At 36.8% G+C, this 18,896-nt stretch overlaps 1 protein-coding gene across 2 annotated transcripts in view; it reads right to left on the bottom strand.

The window, feature by feature from the left end:
* Positions 1-18,896, bottom strand: part of WDR64 (WD repeat domain 64) — a 170,243-nt gene that overhangs the window by 71,454 nt on the left and 79,893 nt on the right. For both annotated transcript variants that reach the window (XM_032644152.1, XM_032644145.1), the window contains 4 exons: positions 16,661-16,809; positions 14,148-14,271; positions 11,577-11,752; positions 2,698-2,874 (listed from right to left, as the gene is read on the bottom strand). In XM_032644152.1, coding sequence (XP_032500043.1) covers positions 2,698-2,874; positions 11,577-11,752; positions 14,148-14,271; positions 16,661-16,809 — 626 coding nt within the window. The remainder of the gene's footprint in view (positions 1-2,697; positions 2,875-11,576; positions 11,753-14,147; positions 14,272-16,660; positions 16,810-18,896) is intronic.

Raw genomic sequence — 18,896 nt, 5'->3', positions numbered from 1 at the left:
TAGGCTTAAAAAGGGAGAACATTCTGACATATGCTCCAACATAAATGAACCTTGAAGACATTATACTAAGTGAAACAAACCAGTCACAAAAGGACAAATATGGTATAATTCCACTTATATGTGGTACCTAGGGTAGTCAGAGTCATAGAGACAGAATGTAGAATGGTGGATGTCAGGGGCTGGAGGAGGAGGGAATGGGGTTATTGTTTAATGGGTATAGAGTTTTGGTTTTGCAAGATGAAAAGAGTTCTCTGGGTGATGAGAGTTGCACACAGTACGAATGTACTTAATACCACTGAACTCTATAACTAAAAATGGTTAATATGGTAAATTTTATGTTTTGTGTATTTTACCTTAAAATACACATCTTTTAAAAAGATGAACATTTCTATGTACTGTTTATAATGATCTCCAGAATATATTATTAAATAAAATAAGCAAGGAATATAAGAATATGTACAGTATCTTAAAACTTGCTTAAGAAGGGGTGAGGGGATACACATAAGGATAAGTATTAGATTATATTTTTAAAAAACAACATTGGAAGCATAAATCAAAAACTTAAAAACAAAAGATTAACTATAGATTAGGAAAAGAATAGAAGGGACAGGAATGGAAGTTAGAATAAATCTTGTTTTGAAGATCTGATTTAAAATCTATTCAAATGTTTTGCATAATAATTAGACAAAATTAAATTTTTAAAAAGCAATACATTAAAAATGCAATAAACTTTGTTGTGTATAGAGTTGGTGGCACGAGAAATTATTTCAAGTAATTTTAAAACATAGTAATTTGATTGCATATTCCAAGAGATATGTACTCTAAGGACAGAAACTACAAAGAAAATAAGATAATTGTTTCAGCCATCATATTTCTAGTTATTTTTTTTCCAAAACTATAATCTAACATACTATAATATAATGTACTATAATACAATATAATATGACATAAAATCCTATATATTATATAATTATATAAATAATAGGATAAAGCAAGTAAGTAATTATGTTAATGTCATTAGAAACAGAGATTTTCTGTGAGAGAAAAAGATAAAAATAAAATCAGTAATGCCATGTTATTTTAAATCTGAATGGAAATATCAGTACAAGCTAAAGATGTATTTTCTCTTAAATTTTTTTCCTAGCTCTGTCCATTGAAAAGTTCTAAAATCAAGGATCAATCTAGTGACAATAAGCATCTCTAAAACTCATTTTGTAGTTTCTTAATACTATTTTAATGATTAATCTCACTAAAAGAATTAGGATTTCTTGGTAAAATGGTGGATTGTAGATCTGGAACAAGAAATTAACAAAATAAGCCTGGAAACTTGTCACACCTGGAAGCTATCCAGAACTACTAGAGTCATGTTAAAAGAACTCAAAAGCCTGAAAATTGTCCAACTAGCTTGAGATGGGATGATTTGAGAATTAATTAATAATGCAATAGACTGAAACAAATCAAGAATATTTAAATTTATGATTTGATAATGACCACTAAACAAATAAAATCCATTGACCACTTTTTTGGAGGATGCTAAGGAACCCAATTTCTTATTTTGAAAACTGATGAATGTAAGGAAAGAATCAATCAGTTACTTTGATTTCCTATCTGAACTGTACCTCAGTGTAACCAAATAGTTAATAATAGTTTTTCTTTTTTCTTTTTTGAATTTTATTTTTTTATACAGCAGGTTCTTATTAATTATCCATTTTACACATATTAGTGTATATATGTCAATCTCAATCTCCCAATTCATCCCACCACCACCATCCCCCAACACTTTTCTCCTTTGGTGTCCATACGTTTGTTCTCTACATCTGTGTCTCTATTTCTGCCCTGCAAACCGGTGATAACAGTTTTTCTTTAAAGACACATTCCAGCTAATAAATGAATCAAAATGTTAAGACGGCAACTCTGAATGAAATAATAAACCTAGGTAGTGGTCATCAATGGCTGATCCAAAAAAAGAGAACCAGTATTATATGAATTTTGATGGAAGTACATGGCATCATGTACTGTCGTGACCTCCATGTACTATAGAGTCTTATTTTTTTTTTTTAATCAAAGCTACATGCACCAGATATAACTACCAGGTTAAAGGAAGTAAAGAAAAACTTTTAAAATTCACCACAAGGGTGCAATCAGCAAAATCTGGAAAATGAGAAACCAAGTACCCATTGTCCAGTATCTTCAAGAAGTAATTTGCAAGGGGAAAAAAAGAGATATGGAAAGATAATTATATATTAAAAAAGACTGAAGAGACATCATCCAAATGCAACAAATGGGCCTTGATTAGATTCTGGCTGAAACAAACTGTAAGAAATACAAATGTATGATAAAATCTGGGAAAACTGAAAAATGTGATGTGATTATATTAAAGACCTCTTGTAAATTATTTTAGAAAATAATGGTACCATTGTTTTGTTTTGTTTTTGAGTCATTACCATTTAGAGATACATACTGAAATATTTAGGGATGAAATTACACAATGTCTGGGATTTGCTTCAGAATAATCCATCCATTGACAGTGGTCATGGGAAAGTGGTAGGAATAATGAGAAATAAGTTAGGCCATGCATAGATAATTTTTGAAGCTGAGTGATAATACATAAAAGTTCATTGTATTATTTTCTCTACTTTTATATATGTTTGTAAATTTTCATAATAAAAAGGAAAACAAATCAAGAAAAAAACTTACATCAACATATTGAGAAAAGTTTTTCTCCACTATCAACTCCACATCTGGGAAAGGAATAGCCATACTCCTATCTTTAGCAGACATCCTTAGATGCACAATGCGATTCCCATTTTGTAGGACAGGCACAACATCAGGCAGCTCCCATATCACCGCAAGGTAAATATCATCTTCCTTACCCTTTAAGAGAAATCCAGTGAGTACATGAAAAATTCAATTAACTGTTTTATTTTGAGCTATTTTAAAGATATAAAGAAAAATAGAGCAAACAGTGATATACCCACCACTCAGCTTTATCATATCTTAAGCACCATCTATCCCTCCCTAATATAATTCCTCTTTCTTTACTCTCCAGAGGTAACAAGTAACCTGAATATGGTTTTAGTCATGAAAGTTTATACACACACACACACACACACACACACACACACACACACACCCCATATTCAGGTTTTAGTCATATATATTGGGTAGGCCAAAAAGTTCGTTTGGGATTTTCCGTAGCATCTTAACATCTTTCTGGCCAACCCAATATATACGTAACATGATATTGCTTCCAGGCTTCTAACTTTTTATAAATGTTATCAAACTGCATGGATTCTGCTTCAACTTGCTTGTTTCACTTAATATTATATTTTTGAGATTTATACAAGTTATTACATGGAGCTCTAGTTCATTTATTTTTAACTGCTTTATAGCATTGTATGAATATGCTATAATTTACTTATCCATTCTCCTACTGATGAGTGTTCCGGTTGTTGCCAATTTTTCACTGCTTTTTTTTATGGACAGGTGCCATATTTTCTTGAGCATGTGCCTGGTGTAGAATTACCAAGTTGTAAGATATGCACACCATCAACTTCACTAGGTATTGCCAAGTGGCTCTTCAAGGTAGCATCCATTTCCACTTTCACCAGGAGTAAATAAAAGCTCTCCTTTATTCACATTCTTGCCAAAACCTTGTTTTACTTGATTTTTAAATAATTATTTTTGACTGTCTGATGGGTTTAAAATAGGACATTTAAAATTAATTTTAAAATTTGTTAATTACATTAATCACATTTTTCTAATTTAGTAAGTTGAACTTTTTTTTTTTTTCATGTATTTGTGAGCCATCCAGCTTTCTTATCTGTCCTTTGTCCATTTTTCTGTTGGGCTGTTTCTTTTTCTTTTGGATTTGTGGAGCTTCTTTAGGTATTCTGGTTCCTAATCTTTTCTCAGTTACCTGGGGTGCAGTGGTCTTTTCTCAGTCTGTGACTTGTCCTTCTACTTTGTTTTTTAAGGCAAATGTTTGTTTTTAATTTTACTGTAGTAAAGATATCTTTGTGATATCCCATCCCTGAATATGGTATATCTCCATTTATTCAGGGTGTTTCTATGTCCTTTAAGATTTCCCACACCCCCACACAAAAATCTTGTATGTTATTAGATTTATTTTAGGTACCTTAGATTTTTGTTTGCTGTTGTATTCATTTATTCTGTTTTCTAATTGGTTATTATTCATGAGATGCTCTTAGCTTTAGAATTTTCAATTTTTATATGGGAATAAAGGCCAATTTTTGAAGATTGGTTATTTTGTGAGCAGAGCAGGGATCTTCCTTGGTTGCAAAGCAGCTGTGGTAAAGTGGGGAGAATATTGGTCTAGGCATGATGACAATGTGTTTCTAGTCTTAGTTCTAGTGAGACCTTGGGCAAAGTGTATGACTTTATGGAGCCTTATTTTCCTTAGTTAATGGATAAAAGTCCTTCCATTTTTTTAAAAAAAACTTTATGATTCTAGGTGTAGATCTAATATCTCTGTTATCTCATATCTATATTAATTCAAAAGTATGAGCCAGTGGTACTCCCACATACTAGTTGATTCTTTGGTTAGCATTTGCACCATTGTGGGAGTAGAAGGAATCTCAGCAATATCCAAATAGTGATCTGATATTGATATACTGAGTAATAGCTTATTTAGGGTCATGGGCCCCCTTGATGGGATGAATTGGCTACAGTGGTTTTAATAAGTTTAGCTGGTTTCAACTGAACCACTTAGGAAGGTGGTTATCAGACTTTCTGAATTCATAGAGCACTAAATTTTAAAAATATTTTAAAAGATTGATTTAGAGTTACTAACATTTAATTTTGCTAGGAAAGGACATGGGGGAAAGGAGAGAGAAAACTCTATTATCATCATTTTATGAAAAGAAAGGCTATTTTAATACAAAAAAGTAAAAAAGATAAAATCATAATTTTTGAAGTAAAATTAGGTTTATGAAAAATTATTCTTATTTTATTCATTTCATTTCTAATTGGTGAAACTTTTTATCTCAGATAGGTATTGGCAGATAGGCCTTTAGGAATTGGTGCTCCAGAAAAACAGCAGTTCACATAATGCTAAGGGCATGTATTATGCTAATTGCTTCACAAAGAAAGGTCTTTTGCTTTAAGGGACTCACAAATAGGGCTATATGAGTAGACACACAAAGTAATGTGGATAGGAAGGAAGATCAAATAAAAAGAAATAAGTGGGGTTTTAGAATTTGAACTATTTGGGGGGGTTAATAAAAATCTCTGAACTCCCATAGTGCTTTGTTCATAATGTTAGAACAGTAATTTCTAATCAACCTATGGTTTTGTCAGAAAGGGTTTTGGGGTAAATTTATTCCAAATTTACTAAAATTTTAATGTACTCAATACGATTTTATCCTCTTAAAACTGAGATATGAAAAACTATACTGTTTTCTTCTCTGTGGTCTATGAAGTTTTATCAGTGGGTCAGTCAATTTAAAATCTGCCCTCCCATTACATGACTAAAGGACCTTGCCCAGAAAAACTAGTATAGCAGTGATTTGTGAAGAGATCAGGCAACTGCACAAGCATTTTTCTGAGACTTGAGAAAAGAAAACTAAGAATATAAGTACAAGAGAGACATGACATTTTAAACCATTAAAAACTGGTTTGGGGTTTCCCTGGTGGCGCAGTGGTTGAGAGTCCGCCTGCCTATGCAGGGGACACGGGTTCGTGCCCCGGTCCGGGAAGATCCCACATGCCGCGGAGTGGCTGGGCCTGTGAGCCATGGCCGCTGAGCCTGTGCGTCCAGAGCCTGTGCCCCGCAACGGGAGAGGCCACAACAGTGAGAGGCCCGCATACCGCAAAAAAAAAAAAAAAAAAAAAAAAAAAAAAAAAAAAAAAACTGGTTTGAAGACATTAAAAAGAAGTACATAAAACTTATGGGGACTCTACTTTACTTCATAATGCATTAGCAATGTTTCCTGAATAACTGAATGTGATACTTGAAGAATTTTTTGTTTTGTTTGTTTGCTTGTTTAATGCAGCTGAGAGTCTTGGAAGATAGAGTTTTGTTTCATCTTTTCTCCACTCTACTCCCAGCTTCAATGTCAGGAAGAACCCTGCCCTCAACAGTTTCTGGGGACAAGCAGAGAGATGGGGTTTAGAGTTTGGGGAAAGAAAATTATCATGGGCCTGTTCCCCCCTGGGCTGAATAAAAGCCTGGGAACCCTTATTCAGGGGGAGACTCCTAGGATGGGATTTAAGCATGGTGGTTCCTCTGCAAATATGCTTAAATCCCCAGAGGTGTGTGTGGAGGGGGCAATGTGTAGCATGGCTTATGTCTAGTTTCCCTTTCTTCCAAGGAAGTAGAGGAGTAGCTGAACAGGTGGACTAAGCCTTCTGTACTTTAGAAATTGGGAGAGTGAGAAGAGAATGGGCTACAGAAAAGCTTATTGCCAGTGCCTCGACAGGGGACTGTTGTGCGGACTGCTAAACCCCAGCCCTCAAGAACACCATGGCTGTACATCCCACCCTTTGGGATGATCACATCTTGCAATTTTCTAGTAGCCAAACCCCAGTGAGCAGAAAAAGAAATGTAGTTCAGTAGGCCTAGAATCTAGAGAGAAGAACAGACAAAACATGCAGAACAGATCCCAGACAAACTAGAACTGCTGGGAAGTATGATAACTTGAGCAAAACTGAAGAGTACTTAAGGGAGTTCAAAACAGAAACAAAAACCAACACAACATGATCTTCAAATTTAAGAATTTGGGAGTTTCCCTGGTGGCACAGTGGTTAAGAGTCCGCCTGCCAATGCAGGGGACACGGGTTCGTGCCCCAGTCCGGGAAGATCCCACATGCCGTGGAGCGGCTGGGCCCATGAGCCATGGCCGCTGAGCCTGTGCATCCGGAGCCCGCGCTCCGCAACGGGAGAGGCCACAACAGTGAGAGGCCCGCGTACTGCAAAAACAAAAAACAACAGCAAAAAAAATTTAAGAATTTGGTTAATGAGCTGAAGGAGAATCAACATCTGTCTGAGACTTGAACTAATAGCCTAGCAGTAGAGAAAATATTTTGAAACAGCAAAACTAAAATGAAACAAAAACATAGAGGAAAATATAAGAGATTTGGAGGACAGATTCAGAAGACCTAATATGCAAATAGTATGGGTTCCTGAATTAGAAAAAGAAACAGATGCCAAAGAGACACCTAATACACAAATAATAATACAAAACAATCCCCTGAGCTGGAAGAAATACCTAGGACTTCAGATTGAAAGTCTCCTGTGGAATTGATGAGAAAAGATATACACATAGGCATAGACTTTAAACTTCAAGACAAAGAAAACATCTTACAAATTTGCAGAGAGAAAGAATAAGTTGCTTACATAGGAAGACACAGAGAAGCTTTGGACTGCTCATTGGTAACACTGTCACTTCAAGATGGTGAAGTTACATATAGACTGAATAAAAGGTCCTGTAACTCAAGAATGCCAAAATATTTCCCAAGAGTTGGTGCTGATTTACACCATTAGCGGTGAATGAGTAGTCACATTGTTCCACAGCCTTGCTAAAACTCAGACTTACCTTTAAAATCAGTCTATTGGGTGTATTATATCTATTCAAATTCTAACTTAAAGTTACTAATAAAGTTTAGTGGCTTTTCATGTTTATTGGCCTTTTGTGTTTTCTGTTTTGTGAAGTGCCTATCTTTTTTCATTTTTCTATTGAACTGTTTATCTTACTTATTATCTAAGAACTTTGGATACTAATCAAGTTGCAAATATTTTCTATAATTCTACTCTTGTCTTTTTGCTCTCATTATGGTGACTATTGATGGAGAAATGTTATTAATTCAAATAAATTAATCTTTTCCTTAATAACTAGTGATTTTAAAATATCATTTAAGATATTTCTTTATCCTGAGTTCATAAAAACAATCCCCTTAATTATCTGCTAAAAAACATATTGTTTTGTTTTTCAATTAATGTCTTGAAGTCATTAATCCACAAGGAATAGTCTTAGAGATCATGAAATCATGAAAATTCGAGTTCTTTTTTTCTCTCCCTGTGGGTATCTAGTTGCTCAAAAATGATTTATTGAAAAGTATATTCTTGCCACAAATATCTGCTATGCCATTTCTGCTGTATATGGATTTTTTTGTTGTTCTGTTACTCTCTGTGCCCAAACTTGGTTGTCCTGTTTCCTTATGAGCTTAATTATGTTAGCTATGGTCTGAGATGAAGTTGTCTTCCTCCAGAATGAATTTGTGCTTGTTTCTGCCAGGTGCCTGGTGGAACTACCAGTATTGGATCACCTTAAACCAAGTTCATAGCTAAGATTTCCTTGACCACCTAAGTATTGCAAATCTAGGCGGCAATCTAGGTTGCAAATGCATATGAGATCCTACCTGTGGTCAGTTTCTCAGGGACAGGGTTTGTCTCATCTTGTTTTGTTTTCCTAATCTTCTCCCTTGTTCCCTGCTTGGCTCAGTGTGAGGGCAGTCTTTCCTGGATTGCCCCTAGGAGGCTGGCTTTTTTCTTTCTGGTTCACCCTAATCTTGATAGTGTGATTTTGGGTCCCAGCACATTGTGGAGTTGGTATTAAACTCCTTGCCTTACACAGGCCCTGAGCCTTGACTTCTTTTGCCCCTTCTAATCTGGTGAGTTTTCAAAAATTGAACCCAGTTTACTTTGGAAAATGCCCTCAAGACGAAAGTAGCAGTGGTGTTTTGGTTCTCAATTTACCTTTCTCATTCTCCACTTTCACTAAAATTTTGGTCTGCTATTTACTTACTATATTGTCATCTCTTTAATGCTAGTTAGGAGATTTAGAAAATATTTTATCCAGAAATTTTCATGGTTTTCAGTGGAGGATTGGTCTGAGCTGAGCAATCTAGTTCACTAATATAGAATCCTGGGATTTAGAAAAAATATGTAGCATATGTGGAGCACACAAAATGTTTCTTGAATTGTGTTGAATTTAATTGGAAATCTGAGGAAAGAGAAATCTTCCCTGACTCCCAGATTAGGTTAGGCACCACCCACCATCATCAATTTCTATAGCACTTTGTGCAAGCAATCATAACACTTGTAATAGGCGGATCAACATTAGTCTTTCTTATTAAATTGTAAGTCCCATTGTGAAAGGGGGGATAGCCTTCTGGTTCATGGTAAACATTTGGTAAATGATCACTGAACAAAACAAGTGAATGAAAGTATTCTAGAAAGTAAGTATGTAAATCAGACCATATTTACTTTAAATTGGCAGATAATAATAAGTGATAAGTAAATAATAAGATGTTAATAATAATAAAAACAAGTGTATTTTCAACATTATCTTTATTGTAAAATCCCCCTGTCCAACATTAATAAAAATACCCTAAAACGCTCCATAGATTTACTGTTGTATATCTTACAAGGGGTTTCTTATATTTCTATATTTCTTACATTTCAGTCCTTAGTGAGCACCTACTCTGGGCAGAGCAAAAATACAAATATGAATAAGATGGGTTTTCAGTCCTCATCAAGTTAAATCTATAGAATTCTGGAGACATGGAAAATAATCAAAGTAAAAAATGCTACAATAGGACTAATGTGAGAACAGCACCATGCTACTTTTTGCAGTTTTTAAAAAGGAGTGTTTATAACAACAGACATTGTCTGTTAGGAAGGGTATCTTGATGGTCAATTGCACTAACTTAAAACAGGGAAATTAGTACACTGTCGCATTTTAGACTATATTACTAAGAAGTTCCTTTTTACAGTGCCATTTTTTTTAGGGAGTAAGTGAGCTTGTTTTATTTATTACTTCTTTATTTATTTTTTAAACATTTCAGCAATTAAAGGTTCTGAGGGCTAAGTTGGTGGAGATGAGTTTGGTTTTATTTCATCTCTCTAAAGAGAAAGTAGGTTGGTAGACCAAGCCCTGATAAAAACAAAGTTGGCAACAGCTGGGGCCGGGGGTGTGCATGTGTGTGTCAGGACCAGATGGTAAGAAAATGGGAAATAAAAAATAAGAATTCCAGTCTAAGGCCATCCGTTGAACAAATGGTAAGCTGTAAGAAAGACTAATGCCATCTCTAGCCAAAACTTTATTTGGGGCCAAAATTACACTTTCCTAATGACCCCCTTGCTTTGTGTCACTTTTTAGGTTCTTCCTTCACAGGCTGAAAACCCACAAGTGCTAACTACATGCCCCAGTTTTCAGGAATAATGCTACCTGCAAGTTCTGTTTTCTGAAGGAATGTGTCTATGTTTAGATGATATTTAAACTATTGCTTTATTTTGTCAATTCAGCAAAAAATAATCAGACCAAATTCTCGTTTAGAGATGTATTGACTTGGCTATCAACTTGTTTTCACTTTCCTGCAAATTATTTAATACATAATTAAATAGAATTGTGTTGATGCCACAACTGTTTTTCTCTCAATTATCTAAAAGGTCATTAAAATTTTCCTTTGGTCTATATGTTATTCAAGTTTTAACTTCATTTCTCAGTATTTCATTTTATTTATTAAGGAAATTGAGTTCATCAGTAAGAACTCAACATTCCGAACATGGTAAAATTACAAAGTAAATCTTTTAGAGGAAATTTACAACTATTTCTTTCCACTTTAGAGCTTCCTTTCTAGCACAGTGCCATTTTGGATTGCACAAACAGCAAAGAAGGATTAGTTGAATCAAGAAAGTTTTTCACTCCTTTTTTCCAACAGTAGGGCTGTCAGTCATCGTAATGAATGCTATCTTAATGCAAGACTTTTTTTTCTGATCTTAGCTTTCAGAAGGGGAATAATAAGGGCAATGAATCCCAGAGTTCTAGTCAGGGAAACATCCACTTTATAGCCAGGATAAATAATCTAATTTTCTTTTTTATTTTATGTTCTATAAACTTTTATTGATTTTTTTGGCCACGCCTCACAACTTGCGGGATCTTAGTTCACCGACCAGTGATCAAACCCATGCCCCCTGCATTGGGAGTGCAGAGCCTTAACCACTGGACCACCACGGAAGTCCATAAATGATCTAGTTTTCATTTAAGAATGAAGAAGGCATTAGTGTTCTTAGGTGGTAATAGACTCACAGGAAAAAATAAATTAGTCTACCTCAATCCCTGTAAAACAGCCCTGAGCAGATTGCATTATTAACTATAAAGTAAACAAAGTAATTTTGGTGGCAAACTGAAAAAGTGACTTGAGCATCCCTGAATGCATTATGCATTATAAGGTTCAGAGAGGAATCATTGCTCCCTTTCACAGAGTCTGCTGGGAAGCACCTCTGCCAGTGAATTATCCCCAAATGAGGGTATAAACCATGTCAGAGGTGGCAGCTGTATATACATTTAATCTTTTTGATATCCACTCCAGAGGATCCCCAGCTAATCCCTTCAGCAAACACTGGATGGGCAGGATGTTATGGCTGAGCAGCTATTCTTTTTTGTTCTTTGCTTGGACCTGGGCAATGTTAAAATTAGGAACATCCTAGGAAGGTTGGTGGAGAAATACTATCCTCAGCTGGCTGGCTAGAGAGGATTTAAATGGGGATTATCCACACTCTGTTGATTTTCCCAAGAAGAGCATATAGAGTATATAAAAATGGGATTGCAAACCTGGATCATTTTGATCTTCCCATTGTGCTCCAAAGCGAGGATCAAGTACTGGTGTTTTTCCTGAGCTTTCAGGAAAATCAGGCGTTGCAGCCAGTGCTCTTCCTCCTTCCAGTCTTTCCCTTCTGGTAACACTTTCATCTCTTGCCCGCTGCCAAAGTCCCAGATTTTAACTGTTCCTGAACACACAGAGAAAAGACTATATTGGCAAAAATAATGTATAGAAAGAATGACTTTTATCTCACAGAAAATTGATCTAACTGAAAGCTTTCTGCAACAGTTTATCCTAGGTTTATTTCCTACTGAGACTGCTATATGAGTCTCTCTAGCATTGCTGTGTACCAAATATATTTCTGTATGCCTTAATTTGTCACAGGCTGATAAAAAATAAACAGGACCAGCCAATGTCTTGAAATTTGCGACTGTTTTCTTTGAAATTCTCAGACTCTCCTGTCTGAGCTTTCTGTCTTAAGTGGGTCTTTTCTCTTTATTCTCCCAATGCTTTCCAGTTTTCTAAGTACTCTTCAGTATCTATCATCAATCTATCTATCTAATATCATGTCACAATGATTATTAATAGTCAAAAATCACTCCAATAGTGTCATTTCCTAAGGTGCTAACGTGTTTTAGGACTAGCTCCTACTGGTAACAAAAGGTTTAAAAGAATGCCAGCAGGTAGGAAACAGTCAAGCTTTGAGTTGTTTTTTTGTTACATAAGAAGGAAATGCAGAAAGGGTGTCATGTTTCTTCCTACATTTGAAATCGTACTTTCTTTATAGTTAACTTCATTCATTTAGGAGACCCTGATGAAGAGGCCAGGTGAGATGATAGCATACTTGTTGAATGCCTATTTCTGCGTCATTACTCAGTGTACACTGATAATTATCTTCTCACATGGAATTTTATAGTGACCTCAGGGTTAAAAGCTAGTGTACTGCCCTTCCTTAACCCTAACCTCAACCCCCTCCTCCTGCTTCTTATCTTCCAGTTCTAATCCTGCTGGGCATCCAGAATGTTTTCACTGTGCTGTTTTCCTTCCTTTATGCTAGGTTCCCTCCATCAGCAATACTCAGCAATACTCACAACCCCATCATTTTTTTTTTTCACTAAAAACATCGTTAAACATTAATTAAATTCTCCCTAAATACACAGCATGGTGGTAGGAGCAGGGAATGAAAAGTGAGCATAGTTTCTGCCTTCAAGGAATTTATGGTCATGCAGGAAGTCATATAAACAAGTAAAGGAAGTGATCATGCTCTCACTTACTCCTGGGTATGTGGACCACAGTCTCATGGCCCAGATTTCCTGCTGACTTAGGACTTTGGCAATAAGATTTAGTGGGGCAGAAAGCAGGGAGGATACTGCTCAACTCTTCCCAGGTGATGGGTGGGTGAGAATGAGAGGGGACTGCTGGCTTGTGGGTAGAGTTGCTTTGGGAGCTAGAGAATCCTTTTCCTCAGGGTGTCCTAGACCCAGAGTCTTTGACAATTAACATGTACTTCTGAGGAGGCCAAACTGTCACTAGCACTAACAAAGTGAAATATGACTTGCTTGCATGAAAATAATAGTATCTCAGTCATTTATACGAATTTCTTAATGCTTATGCTGGGCAATGGTCATGTGCATTGCTTAGAATTTCTAATTTTCATATATATGCAGGATGTGCTGATAGAGCGGTTAAGACTGCTTTCTTAAGAACTCTTCTACATGAAGAGCAGTTGCATTTATTCACACCTCATCAACTCAGCATTCATGATTTTATTTCATGTGTACTTTTATCTGAGTATACTTTAAAAACTCAGACTTTAACATCTAGATATTCAGTCAGTCCATCCATTGGCTTACAAGCAAGAATTTATTTAGTAAATATATACCTAGAAGAAATATATTCTGAGTAGTGATGCAGATGGTCATATTGTCTAGATAAAGCAGTTCTTTCATGGGAGTTCAGAACAAGGTAAGGTGAAAGAAGAGGCAGGCTATAGTTCTCTGGTTCTAGCAAGTTCTACGCAGTTCCCCACAGCATGAGCAGCAAATGACACAGCACAACTGGAGCAGGACATCCTCTCGAGTGTCACATGACACATGCCCTTAAGCAGCTTAGACTTATAAACAAGTCCAATATAGAATTCTAGATGTGATATAGCAAAGTTGGATGATATTTTGTCTGGTCCCATATTGTCAGTAAAAATATTATCAGAAGCACTAAATAGAATGTCTGTCTCTTAGCTGATGGTACCCAAAATTAGAAGGACAGAATGAGTCAGTGCAACACAGGTAAGTCTCAGTCAGAACAGAATGAGATGGTATACATGAAAGACTTTGCAAACTGAAAAGCAACTATATAAGTGTAACATAAGGTATTGATTATTTTGAACGACAGTATCAGGACATTAATGCCAGTTAGAGAAGAGCCTATCACTGTTCAGTCAGGCACAGCACTCTCACTGGCACGTTTACATATTCCAGCCTGATTCATGCTTCCCCTCTAACCCAAACAACTTGTAATGAGATCCTAGAACAAATTCTCAGGACACTAAAGCAGGGAGGCTATATTCTGGATATTAGTCTGACCATTATATGCTCCTGTAGCAAAAAGAAATCCACTTTCATCAATAGCTGCAGAAGTCAGTTCAACATTGAAGCCATGAGGGTCCAAAATCTGGTACATTTGGAGGCCAGTTTCGAGTTCCCATACCTACAGGAAAGAACAAAACAATCAAATAATCCATAAGCCCTTCAGTTTTCATCAATTTTACAATATTCAAAATAGCCTCAAAATTGGTACAATGCACATCTAACACCTCTCCCAACATTCTGCCATGAATGTTGGTTTGATCAAAGAAAGGTCTAAAAGATGTAGTGCTGTCTAATAGTTACTTTGCTACCCTGGAGTGTGTCTGTAACATATGTAGGTGGGCTGACACAAGCAGCAACTATTCCAGGCAGCCCCTGTCTGTCCAGGAAGTAGTCAATTGCTCCTGTAAGCACAAAGCAAGCTTAGCAGCAAGATAGAAATGTAACAGTTATGAGTTCAGTGGACAAAGAAATCAAATTGAATTTATTCTTTTTTTAAATAGATCTTTATTGGAGTATAATTGCTTCACAATACTGTGTTAGTTTCTGTTGTACAACAAAGTGAAATCAGACGTATGCATATATATATCCCCATATCCCCTCCCTCTTGAGCCTCCCTCCCTCTAAGTCATCACAAAGCACCGAGCTGATCTCCCCGTGCTATGCTGCTGCTTCCCACTAGCTAACTGTTTTACTCTTTATTGACATTCATCCAAATTAGCTAGGGGTCACAGGACAGAATCTGTGGTTAACAGCATGAAATCTGAGAGAATAATGAGGAAAGGGCTCACTGACCTTTCCAAGGAGTGTTCTGATTAGGGACATGTGCCCAGCTCTTAACAGAGAGAAAAGGGGAAGGGAGGGCGAGGGAGGCTGAGACTTCAGAGAAGGCTGTATGTGTAATTAGGCTGGGTATAATCAGAAAATCTAGAAACACATCAAGGCTCATCACTGTCTCTTTGGAAATGCAGTAGAAGCTTTAGACTTGCGGTCTTTCAGTCTGAATCTTTCCCTTTTCATGTATCTGCCATTGTCAGGTGTATGTTAGACTGTCAGTAAACAATAAAATTGAACTGGCAACACAGTTTATACCCAAGATATGTGGGGACAGGGACAGTGTAAACACAGGGCCAGAGATGGGAAGGTGCACTGTTGCTCCAGGGAACTGAAAGTCAGTTGCTGCACCTGGAGTGAAAGAGGGCAAGTGGGAGAAGGAGTAGTTGACGTAATAAATAGTCTGGAGACCAGATAACAAAGGGTCCCTGACTGAGCTGTGGCAGAGCCAAGATCTGAAAGAAGCCAGTTTGGACCTTAAGTCCATGCTCTTAACCTTTGTGTGTCACTGGGTATAGCTGAGGTCCTGAAGGGAGAATGAAGAATGAGGGCCACTGCATGAAGGGGTCTCAGAGGCCACCCATTTCCTGGCCTAAAGTATGATCCCTTGCCAACCAGTCAGGTATGAAAACTCACCTAGATGCCTTCCTTTCCCCTTCTCCCCTTGCAGGGAAGACATTTTATCCTTAAGAGGTCAGTATTTTATGAAAACAGACAGGTTTTAGTTTTAGTTTCCCTCTACTTATTCTGTAGGCATTATCAGAAATAACTGATAATTAAATGAACTTAGGAGATTTTGGCTGGAGGAAGTCTCCAGCAGATAAGCACAGAAGGCTAAAATTGAGAGGGCATTTGAGGAGTCTCCAGATGAATGCTTTCTCCTGTTCCCTGTGTCTCCTTTTGGAGAGCATGCATGAAATAAAAGGATAAACACTGGAAGCACACACCTCCAGCCATCACTGCTAGATGACTTCAGGGGTCATAATTACAGATACAGTTAGGATGGTCAAGTACTCTGGCCTTTAGGGAACACATTAATGACATGGCCTGAGGATTGTAGAGGAAAGGACTTGGGTATTCACCTCAGGCAAACCTGGGTTCATATCCCAGCCACAATGCTTACTAGTTATATGAACTTGGGCAAGTTGCCTTGATCTCTGAGTCCTAATTTCCACATCTTTAAAATGGAACTCTTTATCTGTCCACAGAGAACTAATACAAGGATTAACCAAGATCATAGATTTAAGGCACCATAAGGTTCCATGTCCTGCACCTATAGGGGTTATAGGAAACATCTGTACATTTCTTCCCCTTCCTTCTTAACATTCCCTTTCCCGTGGCTCAGCTTAAAAAGTTTACACACACACACACACACACACACACACACACACACACACACTAGTTTTTTCTCCTTGATATATTTCCCTTAAAATTCCTATTTTGATTGTAAAGGCTACCTTCATTTTTTAATTGAGTGTGTAGCTTAATAGCAAGCAGTATGAGCTGGATTAAAATGCTTGATTTTCATGTGTTCATGAAAGCTTAAAAATAGCTCTAATGTAGGGTTCCATCATATGTGCCATTACATTTATTTAGTCACTTAAGGACTTACCTATAAGAAGAGAAAATTCTATCTTCTTTGGCTTTTTCTTCCTGAAGAGTCAGTATGTACTCACCTTAATTACAGACTCAGAGCAGATAGTAAGTACTTGGTGAGAATATTTGTTGTAAAGCATGACATTGATTTCTCGTTCATGGGTGTGAGGAACTTGTTTCGCATCTTGTATCATCCTAGTCAAAGGATACATGTCCATAACACTAGATCCTGGAACAGAAATAAGAATCTCATAAATACCCAATATTAGAAGATTTGAATCACAAAGGATTTTACTCAACCAGTTGCATTTGCAAGTAGTTGATCAGTGAGATTATTAATATCAGTGAGATTATTAATGCCTAGGAAACCTAATGAGGTGAAAATACATCCATTTCTTCAAAAACATTTTTGACAAATAAAACAAATATGATTCAGCCAGAGAAAAGTATTCATTTGGGGCTTCATTAATATTCAAGTGTAGGGCATTTGGGCTTCCTTGATGTCTGTTTTTCAGTGACCACTATTTTCCTATTTTTTATAGTCTACTTAGTGAAGTGGAGATTAAGCTACCAAAGGCTGACCCTTCATATTGGTTTTCTCTAGTCTCTCCAAAGAAGTCTCAACGGGAGCAAAATTGTCAGCAGGAGTTAATAAACACTTTCTTAAAGTGTTTAAATTTTAAGATAAAATCTACTCATGTGTTAAAGAGGAATGGAGGTGGCTCTTCTGGTAGTAGTTCTCAATTCAAATACGTCTGGATGGAAATATGAGAAGGATGTGGTAACCAGGTAATCAAACAACACATGGAACGCCTTCATAGGTTCTTTGACATTACACTGACTGTAACTGACTTTATCCAAACTGACAACAAAGCTAGATATTATGCTTATGAACAAGTGGTAATCCTCTACATCAGCGGTCCCCAACCTTTTTGGCACCGGGGACCAGTTTTGTGGAAGACAATTTTTCCATGGACTGGGGAGGGGAGGATGGTTTCGGGATGATTCAAGTGCATTACATTTACTGTGCACTTTATTTCTATTATTATTACGTTGTAACATATATAATAAAATAATTATAACACTCGCCATAATACAGAATCAGTGGGAGCCCTGAGCTTGTTTTCGCTTGCCACTCACTGGTAGGGTTTTGATATGAGTCTGCAAGCAACTGATTTATTATGGTCTCTGTGCAGTCAAACCTCTCTGCTAATGATGATCTGTATTTGCAGCCACTCCCCAGCGTTAGCATCACCACCTCAGCTCCACCTCAGATCATCAGGCATTAGATTCTCATAAGAAGTGCACAACTTAGATCCCTCGCATGCATAGTTGACAGTAGGGTTCGCACTCCTATGAGAATCTAATGTCGCGGCTGATCTGACAGGAGGTGGAGCTCAGGAGGGAATGTGAGCGATGGGGAGCAGCTGTAAATACAGATGAAATTTTGCTCACTTGCCAACCGCTCACCTCCTGCTGTGTGGCCCGGTTCCTAACAGACTATGGACCGGTACCAGTCTGTGTCCAAGGGGTTGGGGACCCCTGCTCTACACGTTTGGCTAGATACACAACTACTATGGAAACAATGCAGTACAAAGAAAGAAAGTGGATCCAGGAGTCAGAAGCTTTGGGACTGAATCCCAGCTCTATGTTTCAACTAGTATCCTTCTACTAGTCAGTTGAAATATTTAATATTCAGTTTTGTCATTTATAAAATAAGATAAATATTAATTCCTACCTTAAGTGGTGGTTACGCAGATCAAGTGAAATAAAATCCATGAAAGCATTTTGTGGAAGAACTAATCAAATGGTAGTTGTCTTAATAGAGTAACAACAACAATGGTGACAGTTACAACAACATATTCTACAATGTGGTGTTGCTGTCATTGGGGTTTAGAAGATTACTATGGCTGCTTCATTTGAATGAAAGCACAAATTAAAATCTGAGAGATAAGCTTCATGCAGTTCTGATGTCAAGTTGATGGTTGCAGTCAACATATGCAATTTTAGTGATTAAGCAACACACAAAGCTCTATACTTTTGTAAGCAGAATACTATCAGAATTATATAATATTGGGATGCATCTTTGATTTTCTGATCGTTTTTTGTGTTTTTCTTTTTGCCTTGATACTTGAGTCTTTAGTTACTCTGATGATAAATGGAATGAAGGTGCTGTGCTGAGCCCAGCAATCAAACATGCAGTTTGGGGCACTAAGAGAAAATGTTCTTGTAGTCATTTTTATGTTATTTTTAGAGGAGGTAGTATAGAGGAGGGGTGCTTACAACTAGAATTAAGTTCTGTTTTACAAGGTGGAA

This window comes from Phocoena sinus, chromosome 1, assembly GCF_008692025.1.
Source record: "Phocoena sinus isolate mPhoSin1 chromosome 1, mPhoSin1.pri, whole genome shotgun sequence".
NCBI lineage: Eukaryota > Metazoa > Chordata > Mammalia > Artiodactyla > Phocoenidae > Phocoena > Phocoena sinus.
Note: the sequence above shows the minus strand (reverse complement) of the source record. Positions and strands in the feature narration are given on the sequence as shown.